This window comes from Felis catus, chromosome F1 (genome assembly GCF_018350175.1).
Source record: "Felis catus isolate Fca126 chromosome F1, F.catus_Fca126_mat1.0, whole genome shotgun sequence".
In the NCBI taxonomy this organism is placed as follows: Eukaryota; Metazoa; Chordata; class Mammalia; order Carnivora; family Felidae; genus Felis; species Felis catus.
Window position 1 is genome coordinate 65,461,126 of NC_058384.1, and position 14,459 is coordinate 65,475,584.

The 14,459-nt window shown below is 43.2% G+C and overlaps 2 protein-coding genes across 2 annotated transcripts; both read left to right on the plus strand.

Annotated features, from left to right (window-relative positions):
* The first annotated feature begins 419 nt into the window (after nt 1-419).
* Nucleotides 420-1,912, plus strand: LOC101095793 (olfactory receptor 6N2). The gene has a single exon (XM_011291156.3). The coding sequence runs from the start codon at nt 443-445 to the stop codon at nt 1,385-1,387; it is 945 nt and encodes a 314-aa protein (XP_011289458.3). The 5' UTR covers nt 420-442; the 3' UTR covers nt 1,388-1,912.
* A 9,964-nt stretch (nt 1,913-11,876) lies between these two features.
* Nucleotides 11,877-13,538, plus strand: LOC111559168 (olfactory receptor 6N1). Its single transcript, XM_023249730.2, has one exon. It carries the CDS (start codon nt 11,943-11,945, stop codon nt 12,954-12,956), a length of 1,014 nt encoding a protein of 337 aa, XP_023105498.2. The 5' UTR covers nt 11,877-11,942; the 3' UTR covers nt 12,957-13,538.
* Nucleotides 13,539-14,459: the final 921 nt, after the last annotated feature.

Sequence of the window (14,459 nt, forward strand, 5' to 3'; positions counted from 1 at the left end):
TCTTCCCAAGGGGGTAAAGTCCCAGGTCACTGGGGAACCTCCCCCGTTGCCTCGCCATAGAGGAGAGCACGCATTTCCCTAAGTCTGGCTCTCTCCCGCTCAGCATTTGCCCATGTACTTCTTGTCTGAACTGTCTATTTTCTTCATTTCTCTAACTAACTGCTACTGTGCCTGGAAAGTTCTGGAGCTTCCTCCTCTGAGAAGCCTCTCAGTCACCCTGGTCTGAGAAATGAGGGATTCTGTGTCTCCCTCTCTCACTGCCCCTCCCCTCTCACTCTCAAAAAGAAATACACATTAAAAAAAATTTAATGAAAAAAAGAGTAATAAAATGCGGCCTTTAAATAAATTTAAAAACACAATAAAGAGAAATGAAGTGTTGGGTTGGGCTTGGAGGTCACCTCCACTCAGTTTCTTCTCCTTCCCTTCCCCACCCCAGCCTCCCATGGAACGGAGAAACCATTCGAGCCTGGCCGAGTTCGTGTTCCTTGGTTTCCCCAAAGTGGGACATGTCAGGGGCTGGCTTTTTGCCCTGTTGCTGTTGGCATATCTGTTCACTTTCTGCGGCAACTTGCTCACCTTCTTGGCCATACGACTGAACGCGGCCCTGCACACACCCATGTACCACTTTGTCAGTATACTCTCCTTATTGGAACTGTGGTATACAGCCACCACCATCCCCAGCATGCTAGCCAATCTTCTCCGTGAGAAGAAGACCATTTCTTTTGCCGGATGCCTCCTTCAGACCTACTTCTTCCACTCTCTAGGGGCCTCGGAATGCTACCTTCTTACAGCCATGGCCTATGACCGATACCTGGCCATCTGCCAGCCCCTCCACTACCCTGCAGTCATGACCCCGACACTCTGTGGCAAGTTGGCTGCTGGTTGTTGGACTTGTGGCTTCCTGTGTCCCATTTCTGAAGTCATCCTGGTCTCCCAGCTCCCCTTTTGTGGCTATAATGAAATTCAACACATCTTCTGTGACTTTCCACCTCTGCTGAGCCTGGCCTGCAAGGACACATCCACGAATGTCCTTGTGGACTTTGCTATCAACGCCTTTATCATCCTTATCACCTTCCTCTTTATTATGGTTTCTTATGGAAGAATCATCAGTGCTGTACTGAAGATAAAAACAGCCGAAGGAAGAAAGAAGGCCTTCTCTACCTGTGCCTCACATCTCACTGTGGTTCTCATCTTTTTTGGGAGTATCATTTTCATGTACGTGCGCCTAAAGAAGAGCTATTCCCTGACCCTTGACCGCACACTTGCTGTAGTCTACTCTGTACTAACACCACTCGTCAACCCAATTATCTACAGTCTTCGTAACAAGGAACTCATTAAGGCCATCAAGAGGACCATCTGCCAGAAGTCAGGAAGGGCTCACCATTGACTCTCTACCAAGGTTCTTCTTCCATTTTAGGGTTGGCCTCAGAAACGTTCTATGTACCTTGGTCCTGGCCTTGAATAATCTTCCCATTATCGCACATGCTATGGATCCCATCTCCTCTTGCCTTCTCAAAGTATGTTTTCCTTTTATTTCCTACGTCTTTATGTTTTCCATTTTTCACTTGATCAGTGCTTTCAGCATTTAAGAATACTTTAGAATCTTCCTTGTTAGAAACAAGCACCCATATTTCCCTGGGCACACATTCCCAGCCAGCTACAGTTCTATTTCTTAAGCTCTCATTTCCAATTAAACTTCTCAACGTGATTAATGACACAGTTTACCTCCTCGTCTTCACTCCCTACACATTTTGCAACCCACTGCCATCTGGCTTTGGCTCAGAGCTTTCAAAAAATATTTTGTCAAGCTCATTAATGACCTCCATGCTGCCTTATCCGTTACACTTGTCTTGTCTTTCCTCTTATATATTTTTATTTATTTATTCCTTTTAAATTTCAATCCAAATTAGTTAGCATATAGTGTGATAATGATTTCAGGAATAGAATTTAGTGACTCATCACTTACATATAACACCCAGTGCTCATCCCAACAAGGGCTGGCCCATTTAACCCATCCCACCACCCAACGCCCCTCCAGCAACCCTTGGTTTGTTCTCTGTATTTAGGAGTCTCTTGTGGTTTGTCTCCCTCTCTGTTATCTTATTTTTGCTTCCCTTCCCCTACGTTCATCTGTTTTGTCTCATAAATTCCATATATAAGTGAAATCGTATGATATTCATCTTTCTTGAACTCTTGATATACATGACCAGTTCTTTTTTTAAAAAGTTGGTCTCTTCGCTTTGATTGCATCATTATCTCTTGATTTTCTCCTTCTTCATTGAATCCATCTTTCTGTCTTTTTTTTGTCCTATCTTACTTGATGCTTCCTCAAGCATCAAGTAAGATAGGAAAGCCTTATGCCTTTCAATTTCATACCTATGCCAGAACTCTTTGAATTCTTCAAATGCATTAAGACTTGAATGGATCCGAGAATTCGCGCTGATTTCCCACCAGACCTTCATTTGGTTCAATCCTTCTCATTGTGTGAGTTTCTGTTCAAATGTCACTTTCAAGTGACATTAACTTCTAGAGGACTTCTTGAACGCCCACCTGATGTATGTCACTCATTTTTTTCTCTTTTGAATTATGTTTGTTTTCTTCAAAATGTGTTCTACAACTTATATGTGTATATGTAGTTAGACAGGTATAGATATTGGTATTATATAGATATTATATGTCATTCTTTCCTACAAGTCCATAAACTGCATTTGGTCTGAAATCATGTCAGTTTTGTTATTCACTGTATGTCCAGAATTTAACGAGTGTTTAAACATGCTGAGTATCAATAAAAATGCCAAGAATGAAAAATGTAATCAATCTTACCTACTCCTATCACTCACACATTTTGACCCCTACTTTGATCACTACTGGAACCCACTCTTTTCTAGAATGCTTCGATCCACACCAGTTGAACTCACCCGTGTTTCCTACACAACCAGCCTCAACTTGTCCGTAACCATGTAACACTTTGCCATTTAGCACTTTTTGGCTAATAACTGACAACTAACCCTTATTAACCACTAACTGTGTGCTGCTCTCAGTGATTTTTCTGGATCTCTATTTCTTTATTCACAAACGGTGGTGGGTGAGTAAGCCAGCTTTAGGTGACGTTCCCTGCTAACATGATACAGTTCTAAGACCCCATTTAACCCTTTACTTTCTTAGATGTTCTTTGGGGGGCCTGGAACTCCAAGGCTAGTAGTTTATCACAAACATAAGAGTTTTTTTCTGAGTCACAAATTTCCCAGAATCTTTTAAGATTCCTCATACATTTATTACATTTTCTAGGTGTTCAAACAATTACCTCAAATATAAGACCTTTCTTAGCCATGCAGATTAATTGAACATTGAAACTATTTTTCTTATGTATAGCATATGGATATGAAGTTATAAAAATTCTGTGTGTGTGTGTGTGTGTATATATATATATATATATATAGTATGCAAACATATAAACACACATATATATGTAACTTTCAAAACTCCTTGGAACAAAGAGGGAAGAAATCATGATCCTCATTTATAGATGAGACTGCTTTAGTATTTCTTTGCCTATATTTTAATGCCTCACCTTTCTTATTTCTGTATCCATTTTTCTCTATATATTATTGTGTATTACAACTATTACTTCTCTATATGGTCCTTAGACATGTATGGGGAGCGGGAAGCTTTCACTCTATCCCTTCCTACTTCCTACTTCTGAGAAAGCCATCATCTTCCTTTCTCATCCAGCTCCTCCACGCTTACGTTAAATATAGCAGAACCAAAATTTCCATGGAAAACAGAAAGCAAAGCATTCAGAGATGATAGAAGAGAACATTCTCCTTTCTTCTGGCCTGTTTCCTAGTTTGTTTTACACCCACTCTGATTTTTTTTTTGTTCTGCTACACTCGAGTAAATTATGACCCACGTGCAGCTACTGTTTTTGGAACCACAACCCTTGTATTACATGGAATCTACAACTTGGCAAAGAAATGAAAACTTGCAAGCTAGATGGTAGACCACTGATATTCAAAGGCATTGAAATTTACATGCAGAGAACCGTGCAGGACATAAATGTGCCACGCTGTGAACTTCCACAGGTTAGTAAACTTTTATGTAAGGGACATTCAGAACAGAACTTTGGAGACATCTCCAAAATTTCCCCCATGCTCCTTCACATCCGACACAACTCCTCTCCTGCCCCAGGACATCTAACCCGACATCTAACACTGAAGGTGGATTTTACATGTTCTGGTATTTTATAGAAATTGGTTCAGATCATTTCCAGCCTTTTGTTTCTGCTTTCTTTCACTCAGCATCATGTTTATGCGATTCACCTCTACTGTCTTATTTTGCTGTAAGTTCTTTTACTTTTTTGGCTGCTATAGAATACACCGCAATTTGATGCTAGTTATTTGCCTTACGCTTTTTCTTGTGCTCTTACGTTTCTTTGTGTGGTTTGAAATTTCTGTCTAGTATTGTTTTCCTTCTGCGTGAAGAGTTTTCTTTACTATTTCGTGTAATGCATGCCTATGGACAGTAATTTCTTTCACTCTTTTCCTGAAAATGTCTTTATTTCACCTCTTTAAAAACGTTTGTTTTCTTTATTGTGCTATAGCCTGCATGCCATACAGTTCACCTATTAAACTGTGCAACTCAGTGATTTTTAGTGTATTTTCAGACTTGTGCAACAATCATAGCAATCTAATTGTGGAATATTTGCCTCACCCTATCCTCCCCCGGCCCCCAGCCCCAGGCATTTGCCTATTCTGGCCATTGCATAGCAATGGAATCGTATGATATGTGTTCTTATTTCAATCAGCTTCTGTCACTTAGCGTGATGTTTTCAGAGTTCATCCATGCTGTAACATAGATTTTAATCCAGCCGCATCGATACTTAAGTTAAATGCTAACATACATTTAATGCTAAATAATCTTCCGTTGTGTGGATATACCATATTCTATTTGTCCATCCATCATTTGATGGGCATTTAGATCATTCCCACTTTTTGACTATTGTGGACAGTGCTTCTGTGTACGAGTTCTACTTCTGTTCTCTTGGGTAGATGTGTCTAGAAGTGGAATGACAGGGTCATACGGTGGTGGCAGGTTTAAATTTTTGAGAAACCGTCCAACTGCTTTCCAAGGTGACAGCGCCATTTTACATTCTCACAGCGGTACCGAGGGTCCTAATTTTTATATCCTCACCCCCACTTGTTACTGTCTGTCTTTTGCTCATGGTCATCTCAGTGAGTGTCATATGAGGCAAGTTGTGGCCTCTCCCTACGAAATACAGGAAATCAAACCCTCCGTTGGGCAGCCAATGTCACATAAATAGCCGGAAGAACAACTGAGATTTAAATCCAATATTCCGAAGCAAGGCTCGTTTCCGGGCAAGGTAACAGGAGAGTAGAGGGGTGGCTCCCGTGTACAAGCGAAGATAAAGCCACTGCAGGTAGGAACAAAGGGCAGGATCAAGGGTCTGCTTCGAGTGTTGTGTCCTCAGCCCATCCCTGTCCTCACTCAGGGTCCAAGAAGCCAGTCACATTTTAGAAAGACGCTGTTATGATTGGAAGGTATGTGCTTTCTCGCAGGTCCCACAAGAGAAAGAGGCTCTCGCAGGACCCTGTTTGCCGCCCAAACCCCCACCCCAATGACTGTATTGTGTTGAAGAAAATCATCTCCCTGAGAGATGCTCTATCTCAAGCCGGGCGGGTAGTTCCTATTACTGAGGTGAACTCACAGGTGATGAAGGACCACTGGTTAGTGAACTTCCTGTGTCTCAGTTCCTTCCCTGAGAGAGCACTTTGAAAACCCCAGGAGGGCTGCTCCGAAGGCCCAGGGGCTTCTGTCTCTATGAGGACCTATCAAGGACACGGTCACGAGAGAGGAGTCCCTCATGTTGCGACGGACTCCCACGGGCCCCATCAAAGTGCTTCACTCCCTTCCAGCCCCAGGAGTGTCCCATGTGACCATAAATGAGAGGGGAAGAAGTGAGCAGAGAGCTTTCTCCCAGCTCCAGACTCTGAGCCATGACTGGACTGCCCGTGGCAAGACATGCAGAGTGCTCCCCACCATTGGGCTCTGGGTAAGGATGCTCTCGCTCAGGCACATTTGCCCCCAGGTCCTTTTCTGGTTGGGGCACTGGGAAGAAACTGAGGGAATTCAGAAATAAGGAGAAGTATCGGATAATTAGGGTCCACAGACATATCATTCAGAACACGAAACCTATTTAAAATAAAACATACACAGATATTCTGCCTTCCTAATGCTATCATACACTCTGTGTGCAGAATGAGCAAATAGGGCTCTTTTAAAACTAGCATGATCCTGCGCAAGCCATCTCCCTTGTCTGGGTCCCAGTTTCCTCTCTTGCGCCATGAAGATGCAGAATGAGATCATCTAAAATGGAATCCCCTCCTGACCCAGCGCTTTGGCCCTATGCGTAAATAATTAGATACTATGGAGAATGCAATGGTGAGAACCAGAGCATAGAATGAAAAAGATTTGTTCTAAAGGCATTTTGGAGTAAGAGGAACACAGTATGTTTGAAAAGGACCCACGTAAGATAACTGCTAATTCATACATGAGATGCACGTGTTAGGTTTCATGAGAGATCTAATTCCAATATCAGGAGACCGAAGGGAGGAGACAAGTAGTTGTGAGCTAAGGGTCTGGACAAATCATCCTGGCTGCCATCGATTCTTTCATTTCCCACCACAACGGAGACATCGGTCGCTGTGCCAAATCCTCCAGGAGGCGGGGCGTAAAGTGAGACATCTTTAATTTCAAAATCCTCACAGAAAGTTGCTTTGGAATAAAACAATGAATGGAAAACACTGCAGCATTTGACGGGGTATAGTTGGAGGCAAAGTGAGGAAGGACTACTGGGAATTCAGCAGGGGAGATTGGTGGGGGAGACTGGTGTTCACCGTAGATGCTCAAGGAAAGACAGTGGTGGACTTGAACCCCCAAATGGTTAGATGTCTACAGACTGACTCGGGAAGAAGTGTGGTCTTGGGGGGGATGCATTGCAAACAAAAAGATTAAAACGAAGTACAGGGACCCATTTGGCAAACGGTGAAATTTCTGTGATGATGGTGAAAACAGTGTCTAAAGCACGAATCTGGACCAGAACGACAGGGATTTTCCGTAAGCAGAACTAGGGATAATGGGTGGATCTCAGACTTCAGGTCACTGGAAGGACTCAGTTTACAGACTGAAGTTCTTTGACAACAGACAGAATTGTCTTAGGGGGCAAGAAACTTCAGCCTCCTTATTATTCTTTTTTTGTGGTAGTGTTAAAAGATCTTTTATTTTTATGAATTGATGGGAATGTATGATAGATACAGTTAAGATATTTTTCATGATCCACAATTTCTGACAACTGATGAATGGATAAAGAAATTGTGGTTGATATATACAATGGAATACTACTTGGCAGTGAGAAAGAATGAAATCTGGCCTTTTGTAGCAACATGGATGGAACTGGAGAGTGTGATGCTAAGTGAAATAAGTCAGACAGAGAAAGATACCATATGTTTTCACTCTTATGTGGATCCTGAGAAACTTAACAGAAGACCATGGGGGAGGGGAAGGAAAAAAAAAGTTAGAGAAGCAGAGAGCCAAACCATAAGAGACTCTTAAAAACTGAGAATAAACTGAGGGTTGATGGCGGGTGGGAGGGAGGGGAAAGTGGGTGATGGGCACTGAGGAGGGCACCCGTTGGGATGACTACTGGGTGTTGCATGGAAACCAATTTGACAATAAATTTCAAATTAAAACAAGATATTTTTCATGATCCAATGAAACCCAAGATTATGGGAGCTCCAAAGAGAATTGGTATTTCCTCAAGTTTCTTCCAACACTGACTCAATATCTCTCAGTTTTGGAAACTGAATTAAAACAGTAATTAGAAATATTAAAAGAAAATTAAATAATAATTTAAAAAAGACAATGTAAGGGGAAACCATCAGTTTTTTTTTTGTTTTGTTTTGTTTTGTGTGTGTGTGTGTGTGTGTGTGTGTTTGCTATATTGGGTGGGGTGTGAGGGAGAGAGATGAGTAGCCAGAATCTCTGTGAATTGTGACCTGCGGAGTTAAGCAGGTGTGGGGAACTAGTTTCGGGGAGAAATAATGCTTGACCTGGTTATGCTGACTTTGATTTCCCAGGTGGAGTGTCCAGGGAGTGAATGTCAGCAGGACATCAGCGAGCAGAGAAACAAGGTCCTTTATCTCTAGGGGATACGTTCCAAGACCCCGAGTGATGCCTGAAACAACAAATAGTCCTAAATCCTATATATGCTATGTTTTTTCCAATACATACATACCTATGATAAAGTTGAATTTATAAATAGAATTAAATTTGTAAGTAACAAACAATAACAGTTACCAACAACAGTAATAAAACAATTATGACAATATACGGTAATAACAGTGATGTGCATGTGGCTTTTCTCTCTCTCAAAATATCTTACCGTACTGTACTCACCCTTCTTGTGATGATGTGAGATGACAAAATGCCTAGGTGATGAGATGGAGGAGGTGAATGATGTAGGCGTTGTGACACAGCATTAGTCTACTAGTGGCCTTCCGATGATAGGTCAGAAGGAGGACCATCTGCTTTCAGACGGCAGTTGACCACAGGTAACTGAGACTGTGGAAAGGCAAACCGTGGATAAGGGGGACTATTCTGTAGCTTGAGACTAAGTCTTTGGAGTCATGTGGAAACCTTACCCTCTGAGGAAGGAAAGGGCAAGACGTTGCCTTCTATTATTCAACCTTGAGGCCAGCCCCCATATATCTGGAAGTTTAGCTAAGGTCACTAAACAATTCATCTTGAGTGTGGTTGGGAGGCCAGAGATGGAGCAGAAACTTTATATTTATACTTGGAGGGGAAGGAATGTAAAAAGCCTAGAATAAATATGATCTGAGTTGGATAGAAATGTTGGGATAATGTTTTATAGGAGGCACATCTGCACCTAAGATTTGAAGGAGGTAAAGGCAGAATTGGACAATGGGCAGGTATGGATTTGAAGCAAAGAAAACTAAGGCAAAGGGGAAGTCTCTAATATTAAGATGGTTATTAGGGCTTTGCTGAAGCAAGATCACTCAGAAGGATCCTGCCCGGAAATGGTCTTCCGACATCTTAGTAGAGAGACACCCTATCTTTGGAATGAGAAAGTTTTGGCACAAGAAGACGGCATGTTGCCTGGGTTTAGAAGACAGTGCAGCCAGGAGCAAGCAGAGTAAATAACGTAGGTTTGGATGGGATGAGAGGGAGAAGTGAAAAGCAGCTTGGAGAACAGAGGAGGAGACTGGATGCGTTTGTAACACTTTGCCTTTGAGCAAGTGTTCCTTTCTGCCTAGAATACCTTTCTTGCGTTTTTTTTCCACCTGGCAGTTCTGACCCTTTACTTCAAATAAAAATGATGTCTTCTGATGTGCCTTGGTGGCTCTGTTGCTTGGGCATCCAACTCTTAATTTTGGCTCAGGTCGTGATCTCATGGTTGATGAGATTGAGCCCTGCATCAGCATGGAGCCTGTTTAGGTTTCTCTCTCCCCTCCCCACCTCAATAAATAAATAAACTTAAAAAAATGATGTCTTCTGTGAGGTGGTCCTGATCTCCACTTCCAGCCCAGGGCTCATTCATGGCTCCTCCTGCATATGCAAATAAGCAGTTAGCTACCTTACCCCATTTGCTTATTCATGTAACAAATATTTCTTGATTCATTATCGTGGTCTAGACCCAACTGTAGGCATCTGAGGTTCATCAGTGAGCAAAACAGAAAATCTCCCTGCCGTGGTGGAGCTTGCGTTGTCATAGGGGAGAGAAACCACAAATAGTTGAGATGACAAGTGAGCTCATTTGTATCATTAGGACACGTAAGAACCGTGGAAAGGATTAAATGGGGAGTACAGAAAGGTGGTGCTAGGACAGGACCTGGGCGTGGGGAAGGAGGCAGACTCCAGTTCTATTTAGGGCAGCTCAGGCAGGGCTGCTGGGGAGGGCAGATCTGTACCAAGGCTTGGAACAAATGAAAAAGCTACCCAAGGGGAGATTTGGCAGAAAATGGCTCAAGGAAGAGAAAGCTACAACAAAGACTATAAGCCGTCAGGTCGCTGAAGAGGTTTGAGCAGGGAAGGCAGGGCCTGACTTGAAATGGAAAGGACAGTTGTGGCTGCAGCGTCGAGGAAGTCTACAGATGTACCAACACAAGTAGGATCTGTTAGGAGTCCATTCCAGTGATGGAGGTGAGCGAGGTCATGGCTCGAACCCAGTGAAAACTAGCTCCTGGATTTGGCAGAAATACAGAAGCAACGACAACTGTGAGAATTTGGGTCCATGAGCTGCAAGACTGTGACGGTCCATGGGGGAGAGGCGAGGCCTAGTAGGGGAGACCGTGTTGGCTGGGGAGACTATTTAGAAAGCTGTCTAAACATCTGTGGTGCTTTCGGTCATGACATTGGATGGCATCGACCAAGGAGTGAGCTTACAGAGAAAGGAAAAGAGGAGAACCAACACTGACTGCTGTGAATTAGGAAGGTAGGTCAGGGAGAAAGAACTAGCAAAGGAGGTAAGGAGGGACCAGTCAAGTAGGAAGAAGCCGAATGATGGCGCTCTGATAGGAAGATGTAGCCCTGAGAACCAATGAGAAGAGTGTGTCAAAGGGCAGGACAGGGACCTCTGTCAAGGCTGGAGGATAGCCTGGGCAAGCTGGGGAATGGGAACTGGATGTGGTAAATGTGAGATAACTCGTGTGTGTGAAGAGGGGTGGTCTGATGGAGTGGTAGGTGGTGAAGGTCTGACTGGAAAGGTTTAAGAGAAAACCAACCATTAGGAATGAGAGTGGAGGCAGCTCTTTGGGGGAGTGTTGTTGCAGGAACAGGGGAGGAAACGGACCAGCGGCTCTGGGATAAGTGAGTCAAGAGAAGGAATTTGGGGGGCTTGTCTTTTACTTGTTTAACAAGTGACAACAGGAGCACGTTTCTGTGATGATGGAGTGTTCCGGTACGGAGCTGGTTGGCAATGAGTGGCCTTCTCTATTTTCTCTAGTAGAATATTAGTTGCCTAGCTTCACTTACTGTTTTAGCTCCCGTTCTAGGAACAACACCTCCAATACAGAAAATGTTCAATACATTTTTGTCACATGGACCTCTCAGTACAAGTTAAATATTTGTCATCTAAAAAGCAGTAGACCAGAAGAACACATTCCAGGTTGGTGGAGGAGGAAAGCGGAAGGAAGGACCAACAAAGTGGCCACAGCTGGGAATAGAAAAGCAAAGACATAGATTTGCCTCCTTGTTTTCTGTGGCTCCTATATTAACTCAAACCCCCTTGCCTTGTCTGAGATTCACCCCCGAGTCCGAGACAGGTGAAACCCTGACCTACCTGCTCCTGGAGGATGCTGCCAGACCCGAGTCTCCATGAGGAAATGAGAGGGAGCCGAGGGTGAAAGGGCTGATGCTTTGGTATCCAGAAAGTTGAGGAAGAAAATAAACTGAAATTACGAATCAAAATATATAACGGAAATGATGTAATCTTGGTCCAGTATACTACCGATATTTTATCAGTATAAATGACAAGGAATATAGGTAGATAATAAGATAAACCTTGGATGAGGAATACTGAAGTTTCCAAAACCTGTATCGTTTCCATTAAGCAAGATAACCGGGTTACACAATGGATTATGGAGGCCAAAAAATGGGCTGTGACACCAGAGACGGACTTAGAGTCTGATTATAAGAGCAGATACTCTGAAGGAAGCTGCTGACAATGGTAAGGGCTAGAAAGGGATCCAAACTCTGGCCTCTTAACGTATTTGCTGGGAGCCCTTTACTCTGGAGGTGGCAGAGGGGAGATAAAGTCCTTTGACGGATCTTGTTCTTAAGATTTCTGTGGTTCAACTTTCTTCCTCATCCCTCCATGCCCCACAGTCTAGGAATATGAATGGTGAGCCATGGATGCTGGGAATTGGAGCCAGGTAACAGAGTTCGTCATCTTGGGCTTTCCCCATCTCCAGGGTATCCAGGCTTACCTCTTCGTCTTGTTACTTCTAATTTATGTCACCACCGTACTGGGAAACCTGCTGGTATTCCTAGTGGTCCGCCTGGACTCCCAGCTCCACACACCCATGTACCACTTTGTCAGCATCCTCTCCCTGCTGGAGCTTGGCTACACGGCTGCCACCGTCCCCAAGATGCTGTCGAACCTGCTCAGGGAGGAGAAGACCATTTCTTTCTCTGGATGCCTCCTGCAAATCTACTTCTTTCACTCTCTTGGGGCCACTGAGTGCTATCTCCTCACAGCTATGGCTTATGACAGGTATTTAGCCATCTGCCGGCCCCTCCACTACTCCACCCTCATGACCCCAGCACGCTGCGCCAAGATCGCCGTTGGCTGTTGGTTGGGAGGTCTGGCTGGGCCGGTGGCTGAGATTTCTCTGGTGTCCCGTCTCCCTTTCTGTGGCCCCAATCGCATTCAGCACATCTTTTGTGATTTCCCACCCGTGCTGAGCTTGGCTTGTACTGACACATCTATCAACGTCCTAGTGGACTTTGCTATCAACTCCTGCAAGATCCTGGCCACCTTCCTGTTGATCCTCAGCTCCTATGTCCAGATCGTTCGCACGGTGCTCAGGATTCCTTCAGTTGCAGGCAAGACCAAGGCCTTCTCCACCTGTGCCTCCCACCTGACCGTGGTTCTCATCTTCTACGGGAGCATCCTCTTTATGTATGTGCGGCTGAAGAGTAGCTACTCACTGGACTATGACCGCGCCCTGGCTGTGATCTACTCGGTGCTCACACCTTTCCTCAACCCCTTCGTCTATAGCTTGCGCAACAAGGATATTAAGGAGGCCGTGAGGAGGCAGTTGAAGAGGTCAGGGATACTTACTGAAGTGAAGGTGGGGAAGGCAGGCCAAGGGAGAAGACGAGGTACGGTGACGCAGGGGATCGCCAGTCACCGCAGATGAGAAGTCAAGCGTTGAGTGCCTTTCTACATGGGATACAGAACTGGGGCAAGTGTTGCCTGGCTCTCAGCGTCTACATAACCGCCACACTGGAGCCACATGCGGCCAGAGACCAGAGATTGGAATGTGGTTTTCAAATCTCAGATGTTTGTATACCATACATAGGAACTTCGTCACATCTGGGCCTTACCTACTATATGTCAATATACAGTAAATTTGATAAATATTTAATGTAAATACATTTACTCGTATTCTAAACAATAATATTGAATAATACTGAGATACATTTTAGAACAAAAAATAACCGTTTTTTATTCGTGTACCATTTACACTTAAATGGTATTGCATGTATACCATTTGTTTGTGTATTGAAATGGAAAACACCGGTACAGTAGAGGACAGCGTGTTTTTGACTGTATATATGCGGGTTTAAGTCCTAATTCATTCAGTTACTTTGATGACATGATCTTTAGTGAGTAACTCAAACTCTCTGAGTCTTAATTTCACCATTTGTTAAAAATATTTTTTGAAGGTTATTTTGCAAGTTAGTGATAAGGTCTGTATACCACAGGTAAAGTGTCTGGGATACAACTGATAAGTATATATATATATATATATATATATATATATATGTATGTATATGTATATATGTGTGTATATATATATATATATATATATATATATGGACACCTGAATGGCTCAGTTGGTTGAGAGTCCAACTTTGGCTCAGGTCATGATCTCACAGATTGTGAGTTCAAGCCCCACATCAGGTTTGCTGCTGTCAGGGCAGAACCTGCTTTGGATCCTCTCTCCCCCTCTCTCTGCCCTTTCCCCACTCATGCTCTCTTTCTTTCAAAAAGAATATATATATATATATGTATGTATATGTATATATGTGTGTATACATATAAATGTGTGTGTGTGTGTGTGCGTGCGTGTGTGTATCTGCCCCAAACCTCTCATCATTACTCTGAGCCTTAGAATAATACCCAGGAAAATGTCATTAAGCAAAAGTACTTCCCAGATACTTTTCCCCAAAGGACAGGAATCAGGGAGCCAGAGGACGTACTTGAGAAGTCAGCTAGCTGACTGCACTTGGGTTCTGCCCAGTTGTGCATGTCAGTCTTGGTGGCCTTGACATCCATTCACAGGGAGAGTGTAGGAGTCTAACCACTAGCAAGAAATACGATTACTTTTTACATTGGACATCTTTATTCTGTTTCAAGCTACTTATATCCTTAAACATATGAGAATATGTGAAAAATAATCCTATAGCTTAACATATGACATATATGGTGATTGAATTTATTAGCTGGTGTTAGAGGTTATCATGCATCTGAATGTCTACTGTGAATAGAAAGTCAAGTATTGACTATTAGAAAACTTGCAGTTTTATAGAACTTCCTATGAAAATCCCAAAGTTGTTATTCATACTATCTGAAAGGTACCCATCCAACCACCCATCTTTTCCATTCAGCTCTTTATTTAGCTCTGACTACATACATC

Coding starts and splice junctions, on each gene's coding strand:
- LOC101095793 (XM_011291156.3), top strand. CDS start 443: ATGGAACGGAGAAACCATTCGAGCCTGGCCGAGTTCGTGTTCCTTGGT.
- LOC111559168 (XM_023249730.2), top strand. CDS start 11,943: ATGGATGCTGGGAATTGGAGCCAGGTAACAGAGTTCGTCATCTTGGGC.